Below are 22,382 nucleotides of genomic sequence, written 5' to 3' on the forward strand. Positions count from 1 at the left end.
AACATTCATCATATTTAGTGTTTGGGGGTGTGGGGTCTTGTTGAAAATTATGCGAATTTAGTTTTTTGTCAGACATTGAAATTTTGAAGCCTAAGGTAGGTTTTAAAATTGTTGTGAAAAACACTGCAACTCTAACTGTGGCTGCTTTATGCTGCCTTCAAGTGTTGTGTTTTTGGATTAGTCATTTTAAAAAATGCTTAAAATTTTGTAGTCCCAAACAACTACCAGTGGAGGAGCCAGGGCCAAGCCATCTGAAGGAAAAGTACCTTGTTTTTAAGTGGCAACTACTTCAGCTTTTTCAATTTTGTCCAAAATACCACAATCCTGCTGCTGGTGTCATCAACAAGAGAGTTGGAACTTGCATCATCAAAAATACAAAAACGCCGTGCAACTTTGTAAATATGTACATGGTTCAGTCTACCATGTTGGAAAATTCCTGCTGGAAATGTCCTTCTTTCAGGATCCATTTTATACACTTACTGTTTCCGTAGCAAATGTTTACTAATATTTAAATACTTGAATATCGGTTGCATTGGAGGCAGTACATTTTGTACACGCAGTAAATCTTGATCTATATAGCATGTTAGCATTCACTGATGTTTTTTTTATTCTGTCTTACTCTTGTCGGTGGGCACAATAAGACGTTTTTAAGACACACAAGCCCAAAATACACTTTTAAATTCAGGGTGAGATGTAATTCAATTAAAAAGGTTTAGTTGATTTGCTTGTTTCTTCATCAATTTTGGCTTTGATCTTGTCCCATAATTCAATAATGACTTTATCTTTTCCTTGCGGTGGGTGGTCATTAATTTTACTGTTGTAATTAAGAAATGGAATTAAATTTTCTATTTGAAAAAAGATTACGTTGGTGTTTTATATATTTAAAAAAGTGTTTCCTTAATTTCAATTTATAAGTTACGCATATTACATGTCTTTAATTTGCCATAAACAGTCATGAAATATTTGGCTTATTTATCCATTACATTACATTTCAAGTATATTTCGTTAATTTCTCAGCAAAATCCTTTAGAGCTTTTAAAATCATATTGATCCACCTCAATCATTTAAAAGTTTAAAAACCATATAGCAATTGCGCATGCTCAAAACCTGCTTAGGCCTGTCTAAATTTTGGCGTAAATTAGTTAATCGGCCTAAGTTGCGCCCTAAATTTACATCTTTTGTGACACGGGTATATTAGTGTTTCAAACTGAGCATTGAGGAATCCGCGTGGCTGAAGTAAGTCCACTATGTAATTTTGTTATATGTGTGAGCTACTACGTCGTTATACGTTGTTCACAACACTTTATGTTATCAGAGCTTTGTAAACTGTTCTGATGTGAAGGTTCATATTTCATTTATGTAAACCATTTGCACAGTGCGCTTTATCCAGACATTCTATGTTTAATTTTCAGTTATGTTCAAAAAAAAATTTTTCAAGAAGAAACCCAAGCCAATAGAGCAGAAAGATAAAGGTATATAACTATAGAATATCTTATTTTTTTCTGGATGATGTCATTGAACATAACAAATTCGGGTCATAGACAAGGATTTCCGAAGGAAGTTTAATACTATGGAGTAGTGAGGTGTAAGAATAAAAAGTCAATACCTACTAATATACAATATTTTTTAATTCCGTAAAAAGAAGTAAATCTACGGAACAAGGGCTACCGGAATACTTTAAGTTAATTTGACAAAATATATTTATAAAGCATCCCAGAGAGAGGATAAGTCGGAAAAACTCGAAGACGGAATGATGTAGTCGGCATTGAGTAATGATACATGTAACTCTTAAAGTATGTTCCTTGTACCTTTCTTCAGATAACAAATTAATCATCGATGGAACGAGAGCTATTAGTAAATATCTAGTTTTGGTGGTTTAATTAAAACAATTGAGGAAAAGTCGTGCCGGGATGAGTAAAGGTTGAGAAATCGTCACTAAAATAAAGGAGTCGAGAAAGACACCGAAATTTCCTACAGCATTCATTGTATTTTCTTTCGATAAACAGAAAAACCGTCTATGGGCCAAGGGCTTTCTAGTCATTTATAGGTTTTGTATTTTGATTAAATAAAAATAACAACATTCCATGCCAGAATGAAAATTATATAGATTTTCTCAGACACACGTAATTAAACAGTCAAGATAGAGGAGTCAAATATTCCAAGGTATGAAAAACATATCCCGTTACCTAATAAACATGATATCTATTATTAAAAGGCTTTGTCGTGCATGCAGTCCTAAATACAATAAAAACCAATTATCAAACTGTGTCAATCTTTATTGTCTACCGTAGTTATGACATAGCCATTCATCACAATCATATGGTACATGAGCACAGATTGAACGTTTCCATACTATCTAGTTGAAATCACATCCAATCATTTTATCTACCCAATCTGGAAACCCACAGGAACAATTATACCCAATGATTACATTTTTTTAAAACACGTTCTTATACCAGTTTCTGAGTTTTTTGGACATTTTGCAAACTCGCCATTTTCTGAACAAATAATTAAATGATTTCTGAAACTATTGGTCTCAAATGTTGTTTTTTAATTCAAGTTTGTTGTTAAAACAATATTCTACTAAAGAAGTAATTGCAAATAAGCCACAGTCATAGCCATTTTCTTGTTAAACATCTGATATATTTATAGGACGAACGATCTTTCCTGTTTGTAAATTAACGAAAGTTGAATTCCTAAAGATGGAGTATTAACTATGCTAATCTAAAAGACAAACTTCTGTTTGTTCCGTCTGAAATGATAAAACCCAAATGATCCCTACATGTATCAGCTTTAGATGTGAGACGGCGTATTTCTGCGGCATAGGTTCAACCCATAGCCACTGCTAGTAAACAAATTCTGACCTGACATAATATATATTGCTTATGGATTGGTTAGCAGAGTTTGAGGGTTAAATGGAATGACTCCTGTTATATGAAGTGTTTGTATGGGGTTTGTAATGTGATGGTTGTGCAGAGGGCACTCTAATAACTAATAAGCGATAGTTTCTAGGACCTGGCTATGTGTGTAATTGCTTGTGTGTCTGGTGTACTAATCTAGATCGCCCAATAGATTGGTTCTTCACACCCTCAAGCGTGTAATGATTTTGTCGTGGTGAATGTTGGAGTGATAGTTGAGAGGTTTTGTGCATGGGTTGGATTTGATTTTGGATATGAGTTTAGTGTTAGAAATTAGATGCTGCTGTAGATGTTGAATATAATGCTATTGATGGAGCTGTAAATTTATCTGTCCATCAATGCTATGTCATGTGTGATAATGTTATGCTCTAGTACTTGTTTGGCACTGTTGCCGACAGTCTCGTTGCCTTGAATGCTGACATGTGAATGTATCAATTGGAAATGAATATGTTGATTGGATTGTGAAGATTTGTGCAAGAGGGTGAGGATGGTGTAAACTTGGCTTTCATACTAGTTTGGAGTGTTTGTAATTAAGGACATGCGGGACGATGTGGCCAAAAATAACTCGTCAATGAATATTTTTTCTTTTTTTCATGAAACACCATCAGGATGTCCTGTACAATGTGTATAAATTTCATGGCCATTTTCTAGGTATACAAGGGAGATAATAAGCTTTGAATTACCCCCCTTTTCGAAAATTGTGAAATTTACAAGCTTATTCCGATTTTCAATTCAAAAAAATAATTTGATGGTATTTTTATCTATATCTTTTACAATAATTTTTAGAATATATGTAAAATATAAAATATATAATAATAAAATGCTTAAACATAACCATATGATAAGAAATTGGGAAAATTTAAGGATTTGGGGTGGAAATTGGTTCTCAAAAACAGGGTAGTCCAGATACTAAAAGAAGCACTGCTCAAAAACTTGTCTATGAATTCTTTTGCAAACACTGCAATTAAAAGCTATTCATATACCCAACTTCCTGTAGAAATATGAAGGGGTGAAGCTAATCTTGATTTTTAGGTAGGCGTCCTTGAAGTTATACATTGATATGTTCACTTGGGGTTAGGCTTGGCGAAATATTTGTTATTAATAACTTTCAAGCTTATATTCTTTTCATGTACACATGTACAACTACTGTTAAAAGTAATGGGGGATGGGACAGTCTCAATTTATTTGCACTACAAAATTTTAAAAAAAAGAGCTCATTATCAAAGGGGGGGGGGGGCAGCCTAATTCTTCGTGCCTGTTTTGGAATACATTGTTAGAAACTATATTTGTTTTGAACCTATTGAAATATTTAGAATTTTCATAATTATGGAACAAAAATTGAGTTAATGGTAACAAATTAATTTTTTTTAAATATACATGTATATATTAAACATGGCTTCGAACAAAACGTCTAGTCTAGCTCTACACAATACGTCTTCTTTCAAACCACGGGTTAGGTCTAGTTAACGTCAATATGAGCTACTACTTCCTTTACTAGATCAACAGCATTCCCGCGGCCATGGTAGCTAGTGTCGCTTGACTCGATCGTCTCCATGCTATTTTTCAAGGTATTTATGTATCGCACATGTTGTGACTTTGCACCTTTTTCTTTTTCACATGTCTGCTTCTCGCATAAATTCCGACGTGTGTCATATTTTTTAAATTAGTTACCATTTCCGCAGCAGTGTTTCGTAAAGTTAGTAAAAATAATTTGGAATATGACATAGTTTCAGAGATAAAGCGTACTTATATTTAAATGAAAATGCTTGCAAAAATTGAACATTCCTAGTATGGACGTTAATATTTGACTAAAAGTAATGATTGTCGTCATAAGGGGAGGGGGTATCTTTCGCAAACAAGGATCGATTATAAAAGCACCTGAATTGTTTGTACGTTTCCCAAGCAAGATTCGGAGAAATGTGTGCCCAGTTCTAGTTTCACACTACTATTGTAAATATCAACAAACGATCATCATCTTACACTTGCACTGAGTCATTGTTTACAGACGGTTGACTTTCTTTTTGTAAATGCCTAGAGATGCAAATTGCATGTGCATGTAGGAGTGATTTCGGTGACTTGTAGGCTATACTATCAAAATTATTGTGGCGCATACTATACATATATATAATATATGCAATGTATATATATGAAAAAGAGACTTATAATCACTATGAAATAAAATGAAAATTATCATTTGACAAGAATTCAATCAACAGATTTACACAAAACACTTGACATCGGTAGCAAATTACAACAAAATATGATGACATTTTCCCCGCGATGCAACGTCGTAACGTACTTTTTTATTATGACGTCGTATAGTGTGTCTGTACAGTATTGTGATTTTTCCCGGAAGCTTAACTACGCTGCGTCCGGTTCTAAATTTATAATAAATTTGCAACCATCACGTGATCATCGTCCCGCATATCCTTAAGTGCACTAAGGGAGTCAATGATAATTACCGTTCTCTGATATCCCTTATTGTGAATGTGTTTGAGTTCAGTAATTATCGCAATCATCTCTGTCGAGTAGACAGATATATTGTTCGTGCATCTATACCCCTCCTCATGGGGGCCGCTGGAGTCATAGGTGGATGCATCAATTTCGTCTGTGATGGGTTCTTTGCTTCCATCAGTGTATAATTTTGTAACCCTTCAGAGTGTAAGTCTGTGTTGCAGTGTAATTGCCTTAATATATGTTGGGTTGCTATGTCTTGTGGTGATTGCACTGCTAATGTTGATGCAGACAGTGGGGGAGGAGAGATGGCCCGTGGAACCATTCGCAATAACTGTTTTTGGGTGGCTCAGGTAGTGATAGGTGTTTTGTATTTCCATATTTGTTGACCAAAGGGGCTAGTTTTCCTTCCCTCCTCCCATCCTCTGTTGTCTTTGCTGTTTGTATATGTGTATGTGTGTGGTGCTTGTAGTAGCATGTTTTCAGGGTTTATTTTGTCAGAGGAGACCCTAACACAGTACCTTAGAGAACGTTGGAGTCTGAGCAGGTTAAGTGGTAGTTCTCCGGATTCTAAGAGGACTGTACTCTTGTCTGTGTTTCTATGTCTTCTAAGTGCAATGCGTAGTGCAGATGCTTGGATGGTGTCGAGACTTTGAAGATAGGTCATGCAACCAAAGTTGTAAGCCTGGCAATCATAGTCTAAACAGAATTACTAAACATATACATTTGTACGCATTGAACTTCAAAGAAAAGTTCAATGGCGACTTCATTGTTTATAGAATATTTCCTATCTTCAAAATTTAGAGACAAACACAACATAATTAAATATTTTATAGATCGGACATAAAACTATAAACAGTGCATTAATAGAATTGATGATTGATAAATACGCAATGATTTGGCAAATTAGCCACGTTCTCCTCTTACGACCTGATACTAATATAGAGACGATAATGCACATTGGGTCAAATGCTGTCTGACTTGTTTCATACCTATTGTAAGACTGTTCTTGGCAAACTGATTTTGACTACGGATAACTCCGTTTACCTGAGTAAGATATAGGGTTCACGGAGGGTGTGACCGGTGGACAGGGGATGTTGACTCCTCTTTTTCATTTATGTACTTTTTCCATTATCTTTACATTCAAAGGCCATTGCTTTCCCATACAACGTAGGATTAATTCGCTGATCGCCCTTCCTCATTTATTGTAGTAGGCACCTGACCCCACCTCTGGTACATCCAGGGGTCCGTTTTTGCCCAACTCTTCGTTTTGTATTGCTGATAGGAGTTATGGGATTGATAACTATTCGTTATTTCCCCCTTTCAAGATAGAGGAAATGTAAGTTCGACCCGACGAATTAAACCAGTAAACAGATGGATCACACCCCTTCTCCGGGTTAAGGATTTTAAGGTTTGGTCAGAACTATCGCTATCATTGCTTGTCGGGAATGTTCACTGTCTTCTCTGACTATCACTCCTTTGAATCAAAGGCGACTTGGGATGGTGGAAAACATTGCATGGAGGTTAAAGACTTTTCTATCTCGCTAATCGGAAAATGGAAGACCTCTGTTGTCTATCTTGCTAGTGGTTGTGATTCGGAGAATAGTAGATTTCTGTTAATTTGAACAAGAATGAGTTTCAACTACATTTACCTGCACACAACTGAATGATCCCTGGGTGTGTTGAGATATTAGGAGAGGACGTCCAGTGCTGAAAAAAAGGTTACAGCAAACATGATTACATGTATAACGAATTCATGCTTACAGCAAAAAGATATTTTCATTCCCTGTAGTTTTCAAAAATAGTAAACGCATTAACGAATTACTTTTACAACGAATCGATATTTTTCGCCCCCAGCACTTTTTTGGGTGAAATTTAATTGCACTGGCTCAGTTGAGTGGAATGTATTTCAAGTCGTTCCTAGGATTTGTCAAATGGTTTTGTTCGTCCTATTATGAGAATCCTAACTCCGAGAGAAACATTGCAAAATATGGATTGGCAATGGCAGTTCCAATGCCTTCCGACCCACTAACAATCCTGATGGAAACATTCTTCTGCAATGCGTTTCTGTGTTTCTGTCCTTCTTAAAGAAGGAGAGATCTTCAGATGGACATGGCACAGACAAGTCACAGAACAGGTATTGAGAGGTAGCGTAAATCATTTACTGGGATATCGTGAAAGATTTTGACACATTTGTCACTTGGGTTTATTCTAGGTCTTTGATGGGAGACGTTGCACTGTGACTGGTAATTGAATGTTCACTCAGATAATAAATTCGTAAACTTTTATAAATCCACATGCACGTGGTATTGTTATGGGTCAGAACAAACCCTTGATAGCACAGCAGAATTTACCAATAAAAGTCAATTAAACAATAAAATTCATTTCCAATTAATAATTGAAAGAAAATTGTAACAATGGCAAAATACTAAAATACGGTAGTTTAACAATAAATATGTAAATCCGTGCCGAACTGAATATGCACACACAAAATAGTAAATTACAAAATCCTAGTTCCCAGTATAATAAAAATCCAAATATATGGAAAAAAGTCTTACATCAGAGTTTACCAGCGTCTTTATAATGAAGGTGAAGATAACGAACAGTGATCAATCTCATAACTCCTACAAACAATACAAAATAGATAGTTGGGCAAACACGGACCCCTGGACACACCAGAGGTGGGATCAGGTGCCTAGGAGGAGTAAGCATCCCCTATCGACCGGTCACACCCACCGTGAGCCCTATATCCTGTTCAGGTAAACGGAGTTATCCGTAGTCAAAATCAGTGTGCCAAGAACGGCTTAACAATCGGTATGAAACATGTCAGACTGCATTTGACCCAATGATAGGTTGTATTGACGAAGTAGATCGTTATAACGACCATAGAATATGCGAAATGCTGACTTCAATCGAGACTGTTGAAACCCCTGTACCATCAACTTGTTTGTCAGTAGCTTATCTCGATTTAAAAACTGACTTTTCGCAGAATAAGCTCTTGCATATCGAATCAGTTGAGATATATAAACACCATATACAGGTGATAATGGAATATTGCTACATAAATATGGGAAGTTGACGATGGAGAAGCTGAAATCATCCCGTTTGCCATACAGTTTAGATGTCAGTTTGCCGTTAATGTCTACATTCAATAAAATATCTAAGTATGAAGCAGAAGTGTACGACTCTATGGTGTCCTTTATTTCGAGCTCACAGGGATATATCAAATCGACATATGAATGAAAGTTATTATTGTTAATAGACAAAACGTCATCGATATATCGAAATGTCGAATTGAAGGCCACAGCGAGAAATTTTTTCTTCTGACGTAGAAGTTTTTGAATAAATTATGCTTCATTTGAATATAGAAACAGGTCAGCTAACAAAAGAGCACAATTCGTGCCCATGGGAATTCCAAGAGACTGCTGGAAGACCTGATCACCAAAGACCACGAAGATATTATCAATGAGGAACTCTAGCATATTTTTTATTTCAACTTCAAAGTACTTGTGCGTGGAATCAGAGTGGTGTTTAAGAAAGTAAGTTTTTGAATGACTGATCACTTGATATGAATATTTTCGTTTTCCATTTTTGTTGAAGAAGCAACTGTCTATGATGTCAAAAAGTCTAGTCTTTAATTTATCGTGAGGAATGATCGTGTATAGTGTTGAAAAGTCATAGGTTTTAATGTTATGGATTTGGGAAAAAATCTACGATTTCAAATTTACTAAAAGTTCTTTAGAATTTTTAAGAATCCACATTTGATTAAAACAACTTCTGGCATATGTAGTCGCACAGTAAGTTTGAAGTTCCTCCTTCACAACTGTTAATACTTTCGTGAGGAGCAAAGATAGGGGCTTGGTAGAGCACTTACTGGTTCCAGCAATGTATCTTTGTTTGTAAGGGTTTTTATGTAGTTAAGGAATCCAGTATAGGTACGGTAACTCATATTCATTCGACCCATTGACTAGGATATTAAATGTGTCTAAAACCGAGGCATGGTTTTGAAGAACTTCATCTATTGAAAGGACAGTACTAGTTGGAGTATAAGTACGATTACCAAAAGTGGAATTAATGCCAAGTTCGTTGAAAATACAATTGTAATAATGAATCTTACAAAGACAATGTTGATACTAGCTTTGTCAGCTGGACCAAAATATATTCCTCATGTAACCTATCTAATTCTTTTATCACTTCTGGTTTACTAAACGCAGAAAGATAGATGGTACGACTTTTGTTTTCATATGCCTAATGCGGGATTTTAATATTCCACTTATGCTTTTTTAACCCATTCTGACAATGTATCAAGTTCTTCTTTTTTATATTTAACCCATTGTCTGGCATATTCTTCGACAGAATATGAATGAATTTTCTAGTACAATCTTGAAAGATGCAACCATTATGTCATCTGTCTACTAACCATGATCAAGGTCACGGGGTCAATAGAGTGCAAGTAGTACATAACAAATAAACATGAGGCTCTAGAACAATTGTAGTCACAGGTGTCAATTGAGTGTAAGTAGTACACAACAGTATCAACGAAACAAGTAAAAGGATACGTATCAGAAAACACATGTGAATCCAGCATATACTAGTGTTAAAATACCAGACAGCTAGTTATATGTACACATATTTATTTTGAATTAAGATCCCAGACACCATCAAAGATTATTGTTACTAGAATGGTGACGAAACGACTTGAGTTAAAAAGTTTAAACATCATCTGATATCTAGTCACAGCCTCATATCCATGCGCATACTGAGGTCAGAATTGTTTTGCTTAACTATGTGACCTTAAAGTTTTTCAATACATGTCACAACTCAACTTTATAGCAAACAAGATTACTTCAGCTTTTCCATCGTCAACTTTCCATATTCCGTTATTACCTATATAGGATGTTTATCTCTCCCAAGTGATTCGATACAGAAGAGCTTGGTCTGGTTATTGTCAGTTTTTAAATCGAGGCAGGTTACTGATTAACAAGTTGATTAAACAGGAGTTTCGACAATCTCGTTTAAAGTCAGCATTTTCCCAATTTTATGACCCTCATAACGATCTAATTCACCAATACAACCTATCATTAGGTAAAATGCTGTTTGACGTGTTTCGCACCAATTGAGGCCGTTCGTTGCACGCTGATTTTGACTAAGGATTACGTCGTTTACCCTATCAAGATATAAGGCTCACGGCAGGTGTGGCATGTTGATAGAAATGTTTACTCCTCCTAGGCACCTGATCCCACCTCTAGCATGTACAGGGATCCGTGTTTGCCCTGCTCTGAATTTGGTGTTCTTTATAGGCGTCACGAGATTGATCACTGTTCGTATCTTCACTTTTTTCATGTACATACCACCATATTGTGGCGTCGTTGGCCTAGTGGTTAGGCCGTCAGACTCTCGACCGAAAGGTCGTGGGTTCGAGTCTTGGCAGCGGCTGGGCCGACGTTGTGTCCTTGGGAAAGGCACTTTACATGAATTTCCTCACTCCACCCAAGTGTAAAAGGGGTACCTGGCTATAGACAGTAAACGATATTGTTAGAATGTTAGTGCTCTAGCGCCTGTAACGGCAGCTTGCACTGTATGCTTCCCAGGAAGCTGAGAAAGTTCTAAATTGATGTAAGGTCTGCCGGGGTAATAATGTATTGTAAAGCGTTTTGAGCAGCATACGCTGGAAAAAGCGCTACATAAAGCCAATCATTATTATTATTATATTGGATTTATATTAACAGTATTTAGTGAAGAATGGATATGCATGTGTAATGTCTACGTATCATAGAGAGTTTCATTTCTGAATGATAAGGAAGTTAACTCGTTATATTTTTAGTGAAAGGTGAAGATAACGAACAGTGATCAATATCTCATATCTTTTCGCTATAATAGTAAGACTAGCACAGGATGGTGCATTGCTACAGCATCCACCTATAATTGCCTTTAACTGATATATTTAATGAATCAGCTGAAAGTTCACCTACCGGCAACTTCGTCTATGACGTTATAGAAGATCCAAAATCCAACTTTGGATTACCAAGATATATGGCTCTCTCACCGGATACGCCAATCCCCAAACCAATGCCAAAGAATGCAGGGAAGATATTCAGCAAAGATGCCATCGGTGATCTTCCATTTCAACGCATGACTCGCAACAGACGAATGGAAGATTTAGACGATGAGGAGTATGGATATACAACGGGTGACGATATTTATGAACTCAAAAAGAAGGACACCACATGCGAAGAAGCATTTGTGGATGCTCATGAGTTTTTACCGTACAAGATAGACAGCCACAATTCCATGATATCCAAATTTTTCTTCTCTCCCCGAGGTAGGTTTATAGATTAGTCCAAGCTTCAAAACATCTTTCATCGAATTGACGGACAGAAAATTTAATTACTTTTTCGTACTCGAATTCTTACAGAAAACTACGAAACGCTGTCTATTGACAAGATATGTCTGCAAATGACCAGTCCATCGACAGAAGTTCAGCAAGACTTGTTAAAATATATCACAGCGTGTCTTCTGCCATATCTGAAACAAAACAACAGAATTGTAGAAATCTTCAATCTGATCTCGTGCAAAAACAAATCTGTTCGAAATCTTTGCATTAACGAACTGACAGAGATTATGATGGATGCAGATCAGGGAAAATTTTCCGAAAATGAAATGATGATGTTGTACGAAACGGGAACTATACAGTTATTCACGGTTGTCTCAGAGACAAAGAACACACTCTCTATATTCCAGCCTCTAATTCAGCTCGGGATTATGTTCAACTGCTTTATTTACCTACGGGCCATTGAAGCAGTTGATGATTGGATTCCATACATTCAGAATGTATTGTCAGCTATCCAATCTAAGAGGAAGCGTGTTATGGAAAGGAATGACCCCGACGTTATCATTTTCGCTAAGATGGCGAAATGCATTTTTGATTTAGAAGATATGGACGTGGACGAGAGTTTGTTGATGGGAGAAGATGTGAACGATTTCCTTCCCCCTTTTAACAGAGAAGACAGTGGTATATGTATCGAGGGATTGGCTGCTCTTTATCACACAGGAAATCTGGTAGAGCATGTTATACTATTTTTAGTTTCAATTTGATAGTTTTAATTTTTGTATATACCAAGAATAATTTCTGGTTTATGAATACACTCACACAGCACAAAACATGGTTAAATGCTAAATATTGTTTTCTCAAAGATTTTGGAGAGACATTTGTACGAGGGATCTTTAATATGTAATGTGTATTGTACCACAGCGCGATAACGCTTTGCACGATTTCGTAGACATTGCTACTTTTGAATAGCTATATTCAATAACTTTCTAACGGTATAAACACGAGCCTTCAGCTCCACATAGTTTTAAACTTATAGTCATTTCAATAGAGCCAGTCGTTGACCACTGTTGTAAAGATGATTGGGAAACGGGTTGAGAATATTGACGAAATTAGAACCGATATAAAAGTTCGCACACAACTCGGTCATTTGGTACTATAGATTTTAGCTTAATTGGGTGAAATTTATGGATCTGATAAGGTATTTTATGAGACAGTAGGTGGAGAAAGAAATTTCTGACTGGCACGGAGTCCGTCATAGATGCAGCAAAATCTGGCCGACCTGTGACTGTAACAAGCAAGGCAAATGTCTCAAAAGTCAGGGAAATAATTGAAAGTGATGACAGATACACGATTCGTGACATTGTCAAAACTGTTGGTATATCGCTATCGCGGGTTGTATTTCATTTTTGACGTATTTTGAAAATACGAAAGATTTCCAAACATTTTAAACGACGCCCTGTGTCAGGATTTAGGCATGTTCGTCTATTTCATGATAATACTTCATCACATACATATGAGCTTGTCATTTTTGAAGTCGGAAAAGGTTATGGTCTTGCCACACCCACCATACTCTCCAGATCTAGCCCCTTGCGACTTTTTCCAAAACTTAAAAAGTTCTTATCTGATGGTCGTTACAAGTCCCGACAAGCCCTTGGCTCAGCCATCAGTCAGTGCCTCAGAGGTCTACCTAAATCAGCGTACCGTGACGCATTTCAGATATGGATTCAGAGATTGAAATTATGTATTTCAAACTGCGGAGAATACTTTGAAGAGATGCAATGTTCATTTCACTATTTGAGTCGAATGCTTTTGAGATATCGTACAATACACATTACATATCGAACAACCCTCGTATATCCTACTCTTTTGACATTATATCTGATCTTAGTCTTTCTTGTATGAAGGTACTAAGACATCGGTCAAAATTCAGTTCCGGTGTTCAGAAAATGGTAGATTTATCTTTATTCATGGACGGTTGTAATGGCGAGGGAATGATGAAATGGTACCATCGTTTGCTTGACTTATTCATAGTTGATATATTACAACGGGAACACTCTGATAGTAAGTTTACTTATATAATTATCTATATCAAACCTATTAATGTTTACACATTAGAATTTGTCGCATGTCTTTGTATTTTTTAACACTTTCTTAATTGTAGTAAAACTGGAGATACTCGAAAAGGATGAAAATAAATTGTTTTCAATACTGAATCGTGATCGTTTCTTTCCTGAGAGTTTTAATACATCGCACTGTCTGTTGTTTCACCACAATGAAAGAATACGATCCAAATACGGGGAAATCGCCAAAAGAAGAGGCACAGTTAAATCAAAGACAGTCATGACGGATCAGATACAGACTATTTTAAGCAAGTGCAGGCTGGTGTTTCAAACGACTTCTTCAGATTCACCCCCAAACATTGGTTTTGAACGCAAACAATGTACATTTTGTAATGTGGATGCCTCGATCACTTGCATTTTCGATGTTGTCTCTGATGAGTCAATGGACGTCAGTTTGTATGATAACACCTCTACAAAATTCAACACAAGAGAAACTTTATTGAGACAAGAAAGACTAGAAAATGAAATGGAAGTGTTGAAAGAAATTGAGTCCAAAGATATGCATAGAAATGTGGCCAGACTTCTGGCGTTCAATCAGTCCTTACCAAAGTTTTACATCAAAGAGAGATTACCTGGAGACAACCTACAAAGGCGCCTCCTGGAGGCTAGAGAAAAAGGGAAGAAAATCCCAATTGCAAATCTCATTGGAATTATCGTACAGGCTGTACAGGCAATTATATACGCACATAGCTCTGGCTGTCTCGTCAGGGACATAACCACTGCGTCTTTCGGCTGCACAATGACAGGAAATGGATATTTCCTCAAGCTGAAAAACTTTGAGATGGCGACCAAGCCGTCGGATTTCCCCAGTGGTGGACTCGTGAACGGCTTAATTGGTAGGAGTTGGTAATAGTTTTGTATATTTTATACATCAATATTCTTAAGATTTGAACCAATATGTACATAATACTACTATTTTCCAGATCTTGACTTTGATGGAGTCTGCATTCGATGGGCAGCCCCCGAGAGTCTGCTAGAAGGGCGTTATAGTATCTACAGTGACGTTTGGTCCGTCAACATTTTAGCGGACGAAATCCTCAACTACGCCGCGTGGCCGTATTCGGACATAAGTGATGCGGACATTGACGACATGATTATCAATGTAAGAACTTTTATGTGGGTTAAAAATACTTTGTTAAACACTACTCTGATTCCACACACAAATACTCTGAAATTGAAATAAAAACTTTGCTTGAATTCCTCATTGACAATATCCTCGTAGTCTTTGGTAATCAGATCTTCTAACAGTCTGTTGGAATAACCATGGACACGAATTGTGCTCCTTTGTTAGCTGAACTGTTTTTACATTATTATGATGCAGAGTTTATTCAAAAGCTTCTCCGTGAGAATAAAAAATTTCTTGCTGTGGTCTTCATCTCGACATTTAGATATATCGACGACGTTTTATCTTATCAACAATAATCATTTTCATTCATATGTGAAATCGATATATCCCTGTGAACTCGAAATAAGACACTACAGAGTCCTTCGCATATGCTACATACTAAGATCTTTTATTGAAAATAAATATTAACGGCAAACTAACCACTCAACTTCATAACAAACAGAATGATTTGAGTTTCTCCATCGTCAACTAACCATATTTATGTAGCAATATTCCATTATCACCTGCATATGGTGTTTATATTTCTCAACTGATTCAATACACAAGAGCTTGTTCTGCGTATGTTCAGTTTTTAAATCGAAAATTCTATGGTCACTATTATGATCTAGTTTGCCAATATAACCTATCAAATCCTGTATGGCGTGTTCTATACCGATTGTTGGGCCCTTCTTTGCACACTGATTTTGACTACGGATTACTCCGTTTACCTGATCAAGATATAGGGCTCACGGCGGGTTTGACGGGTTAATATGGGATGTTTACTCCTAGGCACCTGATCCCACCTCTGGTATATCCAAGGGTCCGTGTTTGCTCAACTCTCTATTTTGTATTCCTTATAGGAGTTATGATATTAAACACTGTTTGTTATCTTCACCTTTCATATAGAAACTTTTTAAAAAATTATGAATTGATAGTAATGTAATGATGTTCTCCAAAAGTGGCTTTGTTTTAGATTGTCTTTACTCACCTTAAACCTCAAGGATTCAACCGACCGAGGCGAGTCCAGGGTTTAATTTTGGAGGGACTTGCCAGCGAACCCGATCAGAGACTAAAACTGGAGGCGTTGCGGGAAAGGCTTTTAGAGATATCGGATGACGTCAGCGGGGGAGAAAATTACAGTACATACGGTATGTTCCGTCATGTGCAATCTCCGTACAATCTGATATATTTCTCGGTATCAGACAATAACATCATTGTGAAATATCGGATTTGACTTTAAAAGCGAAAGTTCTGTATCAAGGTAGACGTTACAACCTTCACTATGAAAGGTGAAGATAACGAATTGTCATCAATCTCATAACTCCTGTAAACAAGACAAAATATCTATCTATCTATCTATATCAATCCATTTATCTATTTATTCATCCATCCATACATCTCTCTCTCTCTCTCTCTCTCTCTCTCTCTCTCTCTCTCTCTCTCTTAATCCGTTTATATATTTATCGATGAATATCATTATTCGTCTATTTACCATAAATTCTTTTATATTGTCAGACACTTATTTTGGTGTGGAGGGAACGCATGCAAAGGTATACGATATACCTTCCCTTACACAACGACAAATAAAAGCCAACTCTGTATTTGAAAGGGTAAGTCCTAGCCTTGTCTTAAGCGTGTTATGCTGGGTATAGACTAGTATATGCAGGGACATTTGTACTGTGATACAATTTCGTACTTTTAAGGTTTACCCAGAACCTTTTATCTACTTTAGAATTATGTGTGATTTTTATTGACCTAGTTTTACTTTAGATCCAACTAGATTGTGGCGAAAATTAAACGGGGGCGAAAATTTCAGCACACTGAGGGAATTTGTACAAATTGTGTATTGTTTAATGTCCCATTCAAAATTTTTTTTCACTCATACGTCACGAGCTTTCAGTAAAATAATCAATTTCTCTTTAACAGGGAATCCCACCGTCAATTCAAAGATACAGAGCGCTTGATGAAGGTAAGATTAAACGTTCTACGAAATGTTCATATCAAGGGACATATACTATATATATAGTAATTCAGAAAATCCGATTTTATGAACAGCTCTCTAAGGGATTCAGGAGGGTGACTTTTCGAACTGTGTGTTAGAAAAATATCGATTTTATTAGTGTTGCACTCATGCTATTTAATTTAATTTAAACAATATTTTATTATGTATGAAACACTCATGCTATTTGTCAGCACCCATAATTAGAGATGCGGTTGCCCTATGGGAATGGCAAGTACATGTATCCCTCTGTCTTCAACGGAGCTCTGATGTAATAAGACATGTCGAACTACAGTACTTTACTTTAGATACTTTCAAGTTGGTAATGGTGGAAATGAAAGATTCCTACATATTTTTTAATGAAAAGTGTTTAACGCTCATAATGTAATAATGAAATCTATCCCTCAACAAATTTTTAACCCTGATATTATTCTCGGTTCGTAGATGGAGAATGATGAAATGGTGAATTTGATTAAAACAACACATTTATAACAATAGAGTTGAATTTGCACATGCTCATTTATTGAACTCCATATATTGAAATAAAACATCTGGTGTTCTGTAACGTTTGTTTACATTATGGAGGATAGGGACGCGATCTACAGCTATTGTCAATGAACTTACAGCAACTGCTTATTTTTATCATTTAATATTTTATAATTGTTATACACTCATTCACAATTGCAAATTGGTAAATTAGTAAAAGATAATTACAAAACAATCGCTGTAATTGTAGTGCAGTATCTGATAAATGACAACAGACTGTGCAGTCGCAAATAATGTGTAATTCCTACTGATTTCCTGTTCCATTATAAAACTAAAATGAAAAAGTTTCAAAATATGTGTCAAAATCATATTTTGTACCGTGTTTTATCGATGTTGACATCTTTTATACAAACTATAAGCATGAACAATCTTCATACTACGGCTCTTCTTGATACGAAGTCATTTTGGAGCACTTGTCACTGCTACTAAAATGGGGGGTACATATACGACACGTTTGATTGAACAAGTATTAGTTACCGTATATTTTTCTGTTGGTTTGCTATAGATACCCGATGACATTTTGAAACACCCACGAGGGGCAACGCCCCGAGTGGGTGTTTCAAAATGTCACCGGGTATCTATAGCAAACCAACAGAAAAATATATCGGTAACTTACTTGTACCATAGCCACACCCACATGTAGATTGTATAGAATCGTGCAAAACCTTCATAGAAAGAAAAAGCTTGCTACTATGACACTGAAATGAGTGGAATAGGGGGAGTTTTTCTGACAAGGAACGTTCGATCATAGTATAGAGGAATTACATTTTCAATTCAGTGGTTACCGATTTACTTATTGGGATTAAAATAACGTAAAATCATAATGCAAAAAGAGTACATGGATTGGCAATTTGACAACAGCACCCCCCCCCCCCCTCCTGGTCCCTGATGTAAAGGAGTGAAAAGATTGTTCTTTTTAAGTCTTTTACCCCTTTTCCTCCCCCACTCACTTTGGAAAAATCGATACCACGTACCTGTACATAATTCGCTTTTTCCCCTTCTTCAATGAGCAAGTACGAAAGCGCATTGAGCTCATTTTTGTAGCTGAAAAAAGAAATCCGCGTCGTAACTGAATACTAGTACATATCCTTTTTTTTTTTTTTTTTTTGCGTTATAACGCCAAATTTGTTACGAATAAAAGCGTGATGACGCAAATTTTTCGCGAATAAACATGTTACTTTCGCGTTATAACGTGAAAGTTTTGAATTTATTTGCAATAGTTTCGCTTTATAACGCGAAAGTTTCGTGTTTATTCGCGGAAGTATTGCGTTTCTAGCAAAATGTTTCGCGTTGTTACGCAAAAGTAACCCGTTTATTTGCGAAAGTTTCGCATTTTAACGCGAAAAACATTTTTTAGCTACAAAAATGATCCTAATGGACTTTCGTAAACAAAGATACCGCACGAAACGGCACGTGCTCGGGTGGTCAGTACAGGTATCAGCATGGAGGAAGACGGATTCGATTTTGTGTTGTCTCAGGCGCTTGATATCGCCGAAACTGAAGAATCTTTAAATGAAATGACTTTAACACAAACTGTTGACTTTTATAAAGTGGATCCTGAGGATGTTGCTAATTTTTCCATATTGCAAGAATTTGAAATGATCAACGACGACGTTAAACAGCAGAGCGCGCCGCGTTTTGGACCGTCGCTAGAAGAGAGGGATATACACAATATTAAACAGTCTTTTGAGAGCAAAAACACACGTAAAACACGAATTGGAGCTTTACTGCGTTCCAGGAATGGAGAAAATATCGAATGGAAATCACTGGAGTGTTCATTCCCGATTTGGCACAAATGAATGAAATTGAAATGAATGAATGGATGAGCAGGTTCGTGCTCGAGGTAAGAAGAAAGGACGGAGCCCCGTACCCTCCAAGGTCTCTTTATCAGCTCTGTGTTGGCATTTTGAGGCATCTCCGAGAAAAGGGAAACCATTCAAACTTATAAGACGAAAGAAATCTGAATTTCTTGGGATTCAGACGGGCTCTGAGCGCAAAAATGTCAGAGTTAACTGCTCAAGGAATTGGAATTGTAAAAAGACAAGCGGAGCCGTTGTCAGATAAAGAAGAAAAATGCCTCTGGGAGAGGGATATATTAGGAAATTTCACTTCCAAGTCATTGCTGAATTCGGTCTTCTTCTACAACTGTAAGCTGTTTGGATTACGAGGGGTGGATGAACATAGAAACCTGACGATTGACCAGTTTGAACTTCACGATTTGAATGATAATGAAAGACCTTACATCGTATTTAAAGGGCGTACAAGTAAAACTTACAAAGGTAAGCTTATAACAGTATAATATATACAAATCATTTCAGCAAATACTCAACTTACGTTATATATAGTTATTTCGGATTTCAAAGATTTCGGTTGAGCATCACTGAAGAGACATTATTTGTCGAAATGCGCATCTGGTGCATCATAATTGGTACCATATAAGTTTTACATAGATCTGTGAATGTTATTGGGTTATAGCAGCAATTTGGAGAGGGGGGGGGGGGGTATTAAATAGGAACTGCTATAAAATCATTATTTTTAGAAGGTTTTTTTAAATGCATATTGACAGGCATAAATACTTTGTAAATAACGATGTTGTGTGTATTATAGGGGGTTTGAACCAGCGCAATATTTCGCCTAAGATCATCCAACACATTTTCATGGATGACGATTTATACAACGTTTATAAGGAGTACATTAGCCTTGTTCGTAGTACTTCAAATGATGACGATCCAAACGGGTCCTTCTACAGAAGAGCGCTGGACGAGAAGAAATTCAGCAAGCAGTGTATTGGTGTTAACAAATTATCAACCTTGATGAAATCCATGTGTGAAGAGGGCGGGTTAGACGGCAATTTCACCAACCATTCCGGAAAACGAACGTGTGCAACAGCGTTGTATCAGGCAGGCGTCGAGGAACAAGAAATTATGAATCGAACGGGCCATCGCTCGATAGAATCAGTTCGTCAATATAAAAGACCATCGGATGATATGGTAAAAGAGATATCCAGTGTTTTGGAGCCAAAGCGCTTTAAGAAAGAAACAAGTTCTACCATTACTACTCCTGTCTCTGTAAATCTGCCAAGATCCATGGATCAAGATGTATCTGGTCCAGTCTTTGCTCACTGTACATTTAATTTCAGTGGATTTTAAATACATTTAAGCATCCTAGCTGGTACTTGCAGTTGCTTGACACAGACGTAAAGTGTCGGTAGTTGGTTTTTTTTTTAGGGAGGGTGTTGTAAGGAGTCATAAGTTTTATTCCCGTAAAGAGCGATGATTATTGTGGTATTATGTGTGATTTTGTTTGGTTTGTATTTTGTTTTGTTTTGCCCCCTTTTTTTCTTTTTCGTTTGTTGGGGGGAGGGAGGTGCAAGAAGCATTAAGTTTTATTCCCGTAAAGAACGATGCTTGTTGTGGTGTCATGTGTGATGTCATGTGTGATGGACATTTTTCTCAGGTTTTTCATTCACATTCCTTTGCTGAACAAGAGAGAAAGATATATTTTCATTTGTTTTTAATGTGCTTTTGTATTCCTTATATATAATATATATATGGTTGAAATGTAATAAAGTATGAATATTCTGAATGATTTGTTTTATCAAGGGGCAGAGTAAGGCTATGGGTGTATATATTGGCAATAGGAAAGTGTGGGTTTGCTGTATATACACGATGGTTGAAAACAAAGCAATCGTGGTGTATAGAACTACAGCTATGGTACAACTCGAGTTACTCTTGTTGCTAGAGTTGTAAATAAAACGTGTATTTCATGACACTAGTGTTGAATACAGGTTGGGAATTTTTATTCCTGACTTTAGCGGGAGCATCAAGAGATCAACGTGGCGGAGAATGAAGTATTATATTGAGTTTGACATGCGAAATTAAAATGTGTTTGGAATATAAAGCAAAACTGCCATCAAAACAGATAAAATATCCACAGTTTAATTCACTGATTTTGGTTTTTGATGATTGATATAAATATTTTCAAGGATGTTTTGATTTCAATATATATATTTGTAAATAAAGGTCATTTTGGGGGTGAATTATATACGGTCTACGTTTGGTTAATTTAGATGATATTTACACTATTGTAGTATTTGTATGTACATGTTTATTCATACAATAGGAATTAAATACTGCTCGGTATCAAATTGAACTACCACATATAAATAAATAGATTGTCATTGATACGATTTTCATATCGAACGCCATTTTTCAAAACAACACTAGAGCAACAGTTGTTGTTTTATTCACATTCAAGGAGTCTAGCCTCTGTGCATGCATCACCCGAGTTACCAGAGTCTTCCCAATCAAATATATACTCGCGTAACACGAAATCAACACTAGTGTCGAAAACTAGACATTTTATTTACAACTCTTAAGTTACCCATGTAACCTGATCCCACCTCTGGTATGTCCAGGGGTCCGTGTTTGCCCAGCTCTCTATATTCTGTATTCTTTAAAGGAGTTATGAGATTGATCACTGTTATCTAAATCTATATCTTTCTTACTTTAAATCAACTTTTACACCCTCTAGTAACGTTATTGTTATTTACATTTACACCACGTGGGTTTTTTGACCCGGTAAAAGGTTCGAGGTGAGGACAACTTCCACAGTGAAGGAAAACGGAAATAAGTCTGCCAAAGCTATAGTCATATTCTATATACAGGGTTAGATACATGTACATGTATCGTCAATGCATTACAATTACGTAGAAAATTCAATTAAGCACTGGCATTACCGGTGATGATTGTGAAATAGTGAAAAGTTCAGGAAGTTAAAGTCATTTAAAGATCTACATTGTATCAATAAAAAACAAGCAGTTTAACTGATATTTAGGCTTACTGTCGTGTGGGACGGGGGTGGGTGGGTTATTTTGTTCTCTTGTCTTTCTTTTTAACAACGGTAATGA

At 36.4% G+C, this 22,382-nt stretch overlaps 1 protein-coding gene across 1 annotated transcript in view; it reads left to right on the forward strand.

Annotated features, from left to right (window-relative positions):
• The first annotated feature begins 1,119 nt into the window (after positions 1–1,119).
• LOC130054076 (uncharacterized) overlaps positions 1,120–22,382 on the forward strand; it is a 59,736-nt gene continuing 38,473 nt past the window's right edge. The window contains exons 1-10 of the mRNA XM_056162454.1: positions 1,120–1,236; positions 1,413–1,472; positions 11,329–11,694; positions 11,788–12,431; positions 13,608–13,764; positions 13,865–14,659; positions 14,747–14,925; positions 15,902–16,076; positions 16,444–16,538; positions 16,855–16,897. Coding sequence (XP_056018429.1) covers positions 1,415–1,472; positions 11,329–11,694; positions 11,788–12,431; positions 13,608–13,764; positions 13,865–14,659; positions 14,747–14,925; positions 15,902–16,076; positions 16,444–16,538; positions 16,855–16,897 — 2,512 coding nt within the window. The 5' untranslated portion in view covers positions 1,120–1,236; positions 1,413–1,414. The remainder of the gene's footprint in view (positions 1,237–1,412; positions 1,473–11,328; positions 11,695–11,787; positions 12,432–13,607; positions 13,765–13,864; positions 14,660–14,746; positions 14,926–15,901; positions 16,077–16,443; positions 16,539–16,854; positions 16,898–22,382) is intronic.

This window comes from Ostrea edulis, chromosome 4, assembly GCF_947568905.1.
Source record: "Ostrea edulis chromosome 4, xbOstEdul1.1, whole genome shotgun sequence".
NCBI lineage: Eukaryota > Metazoa > Mollusca > Bivalvia > Ostreida > Ostreidae > Ostrea > Ostrea edulis.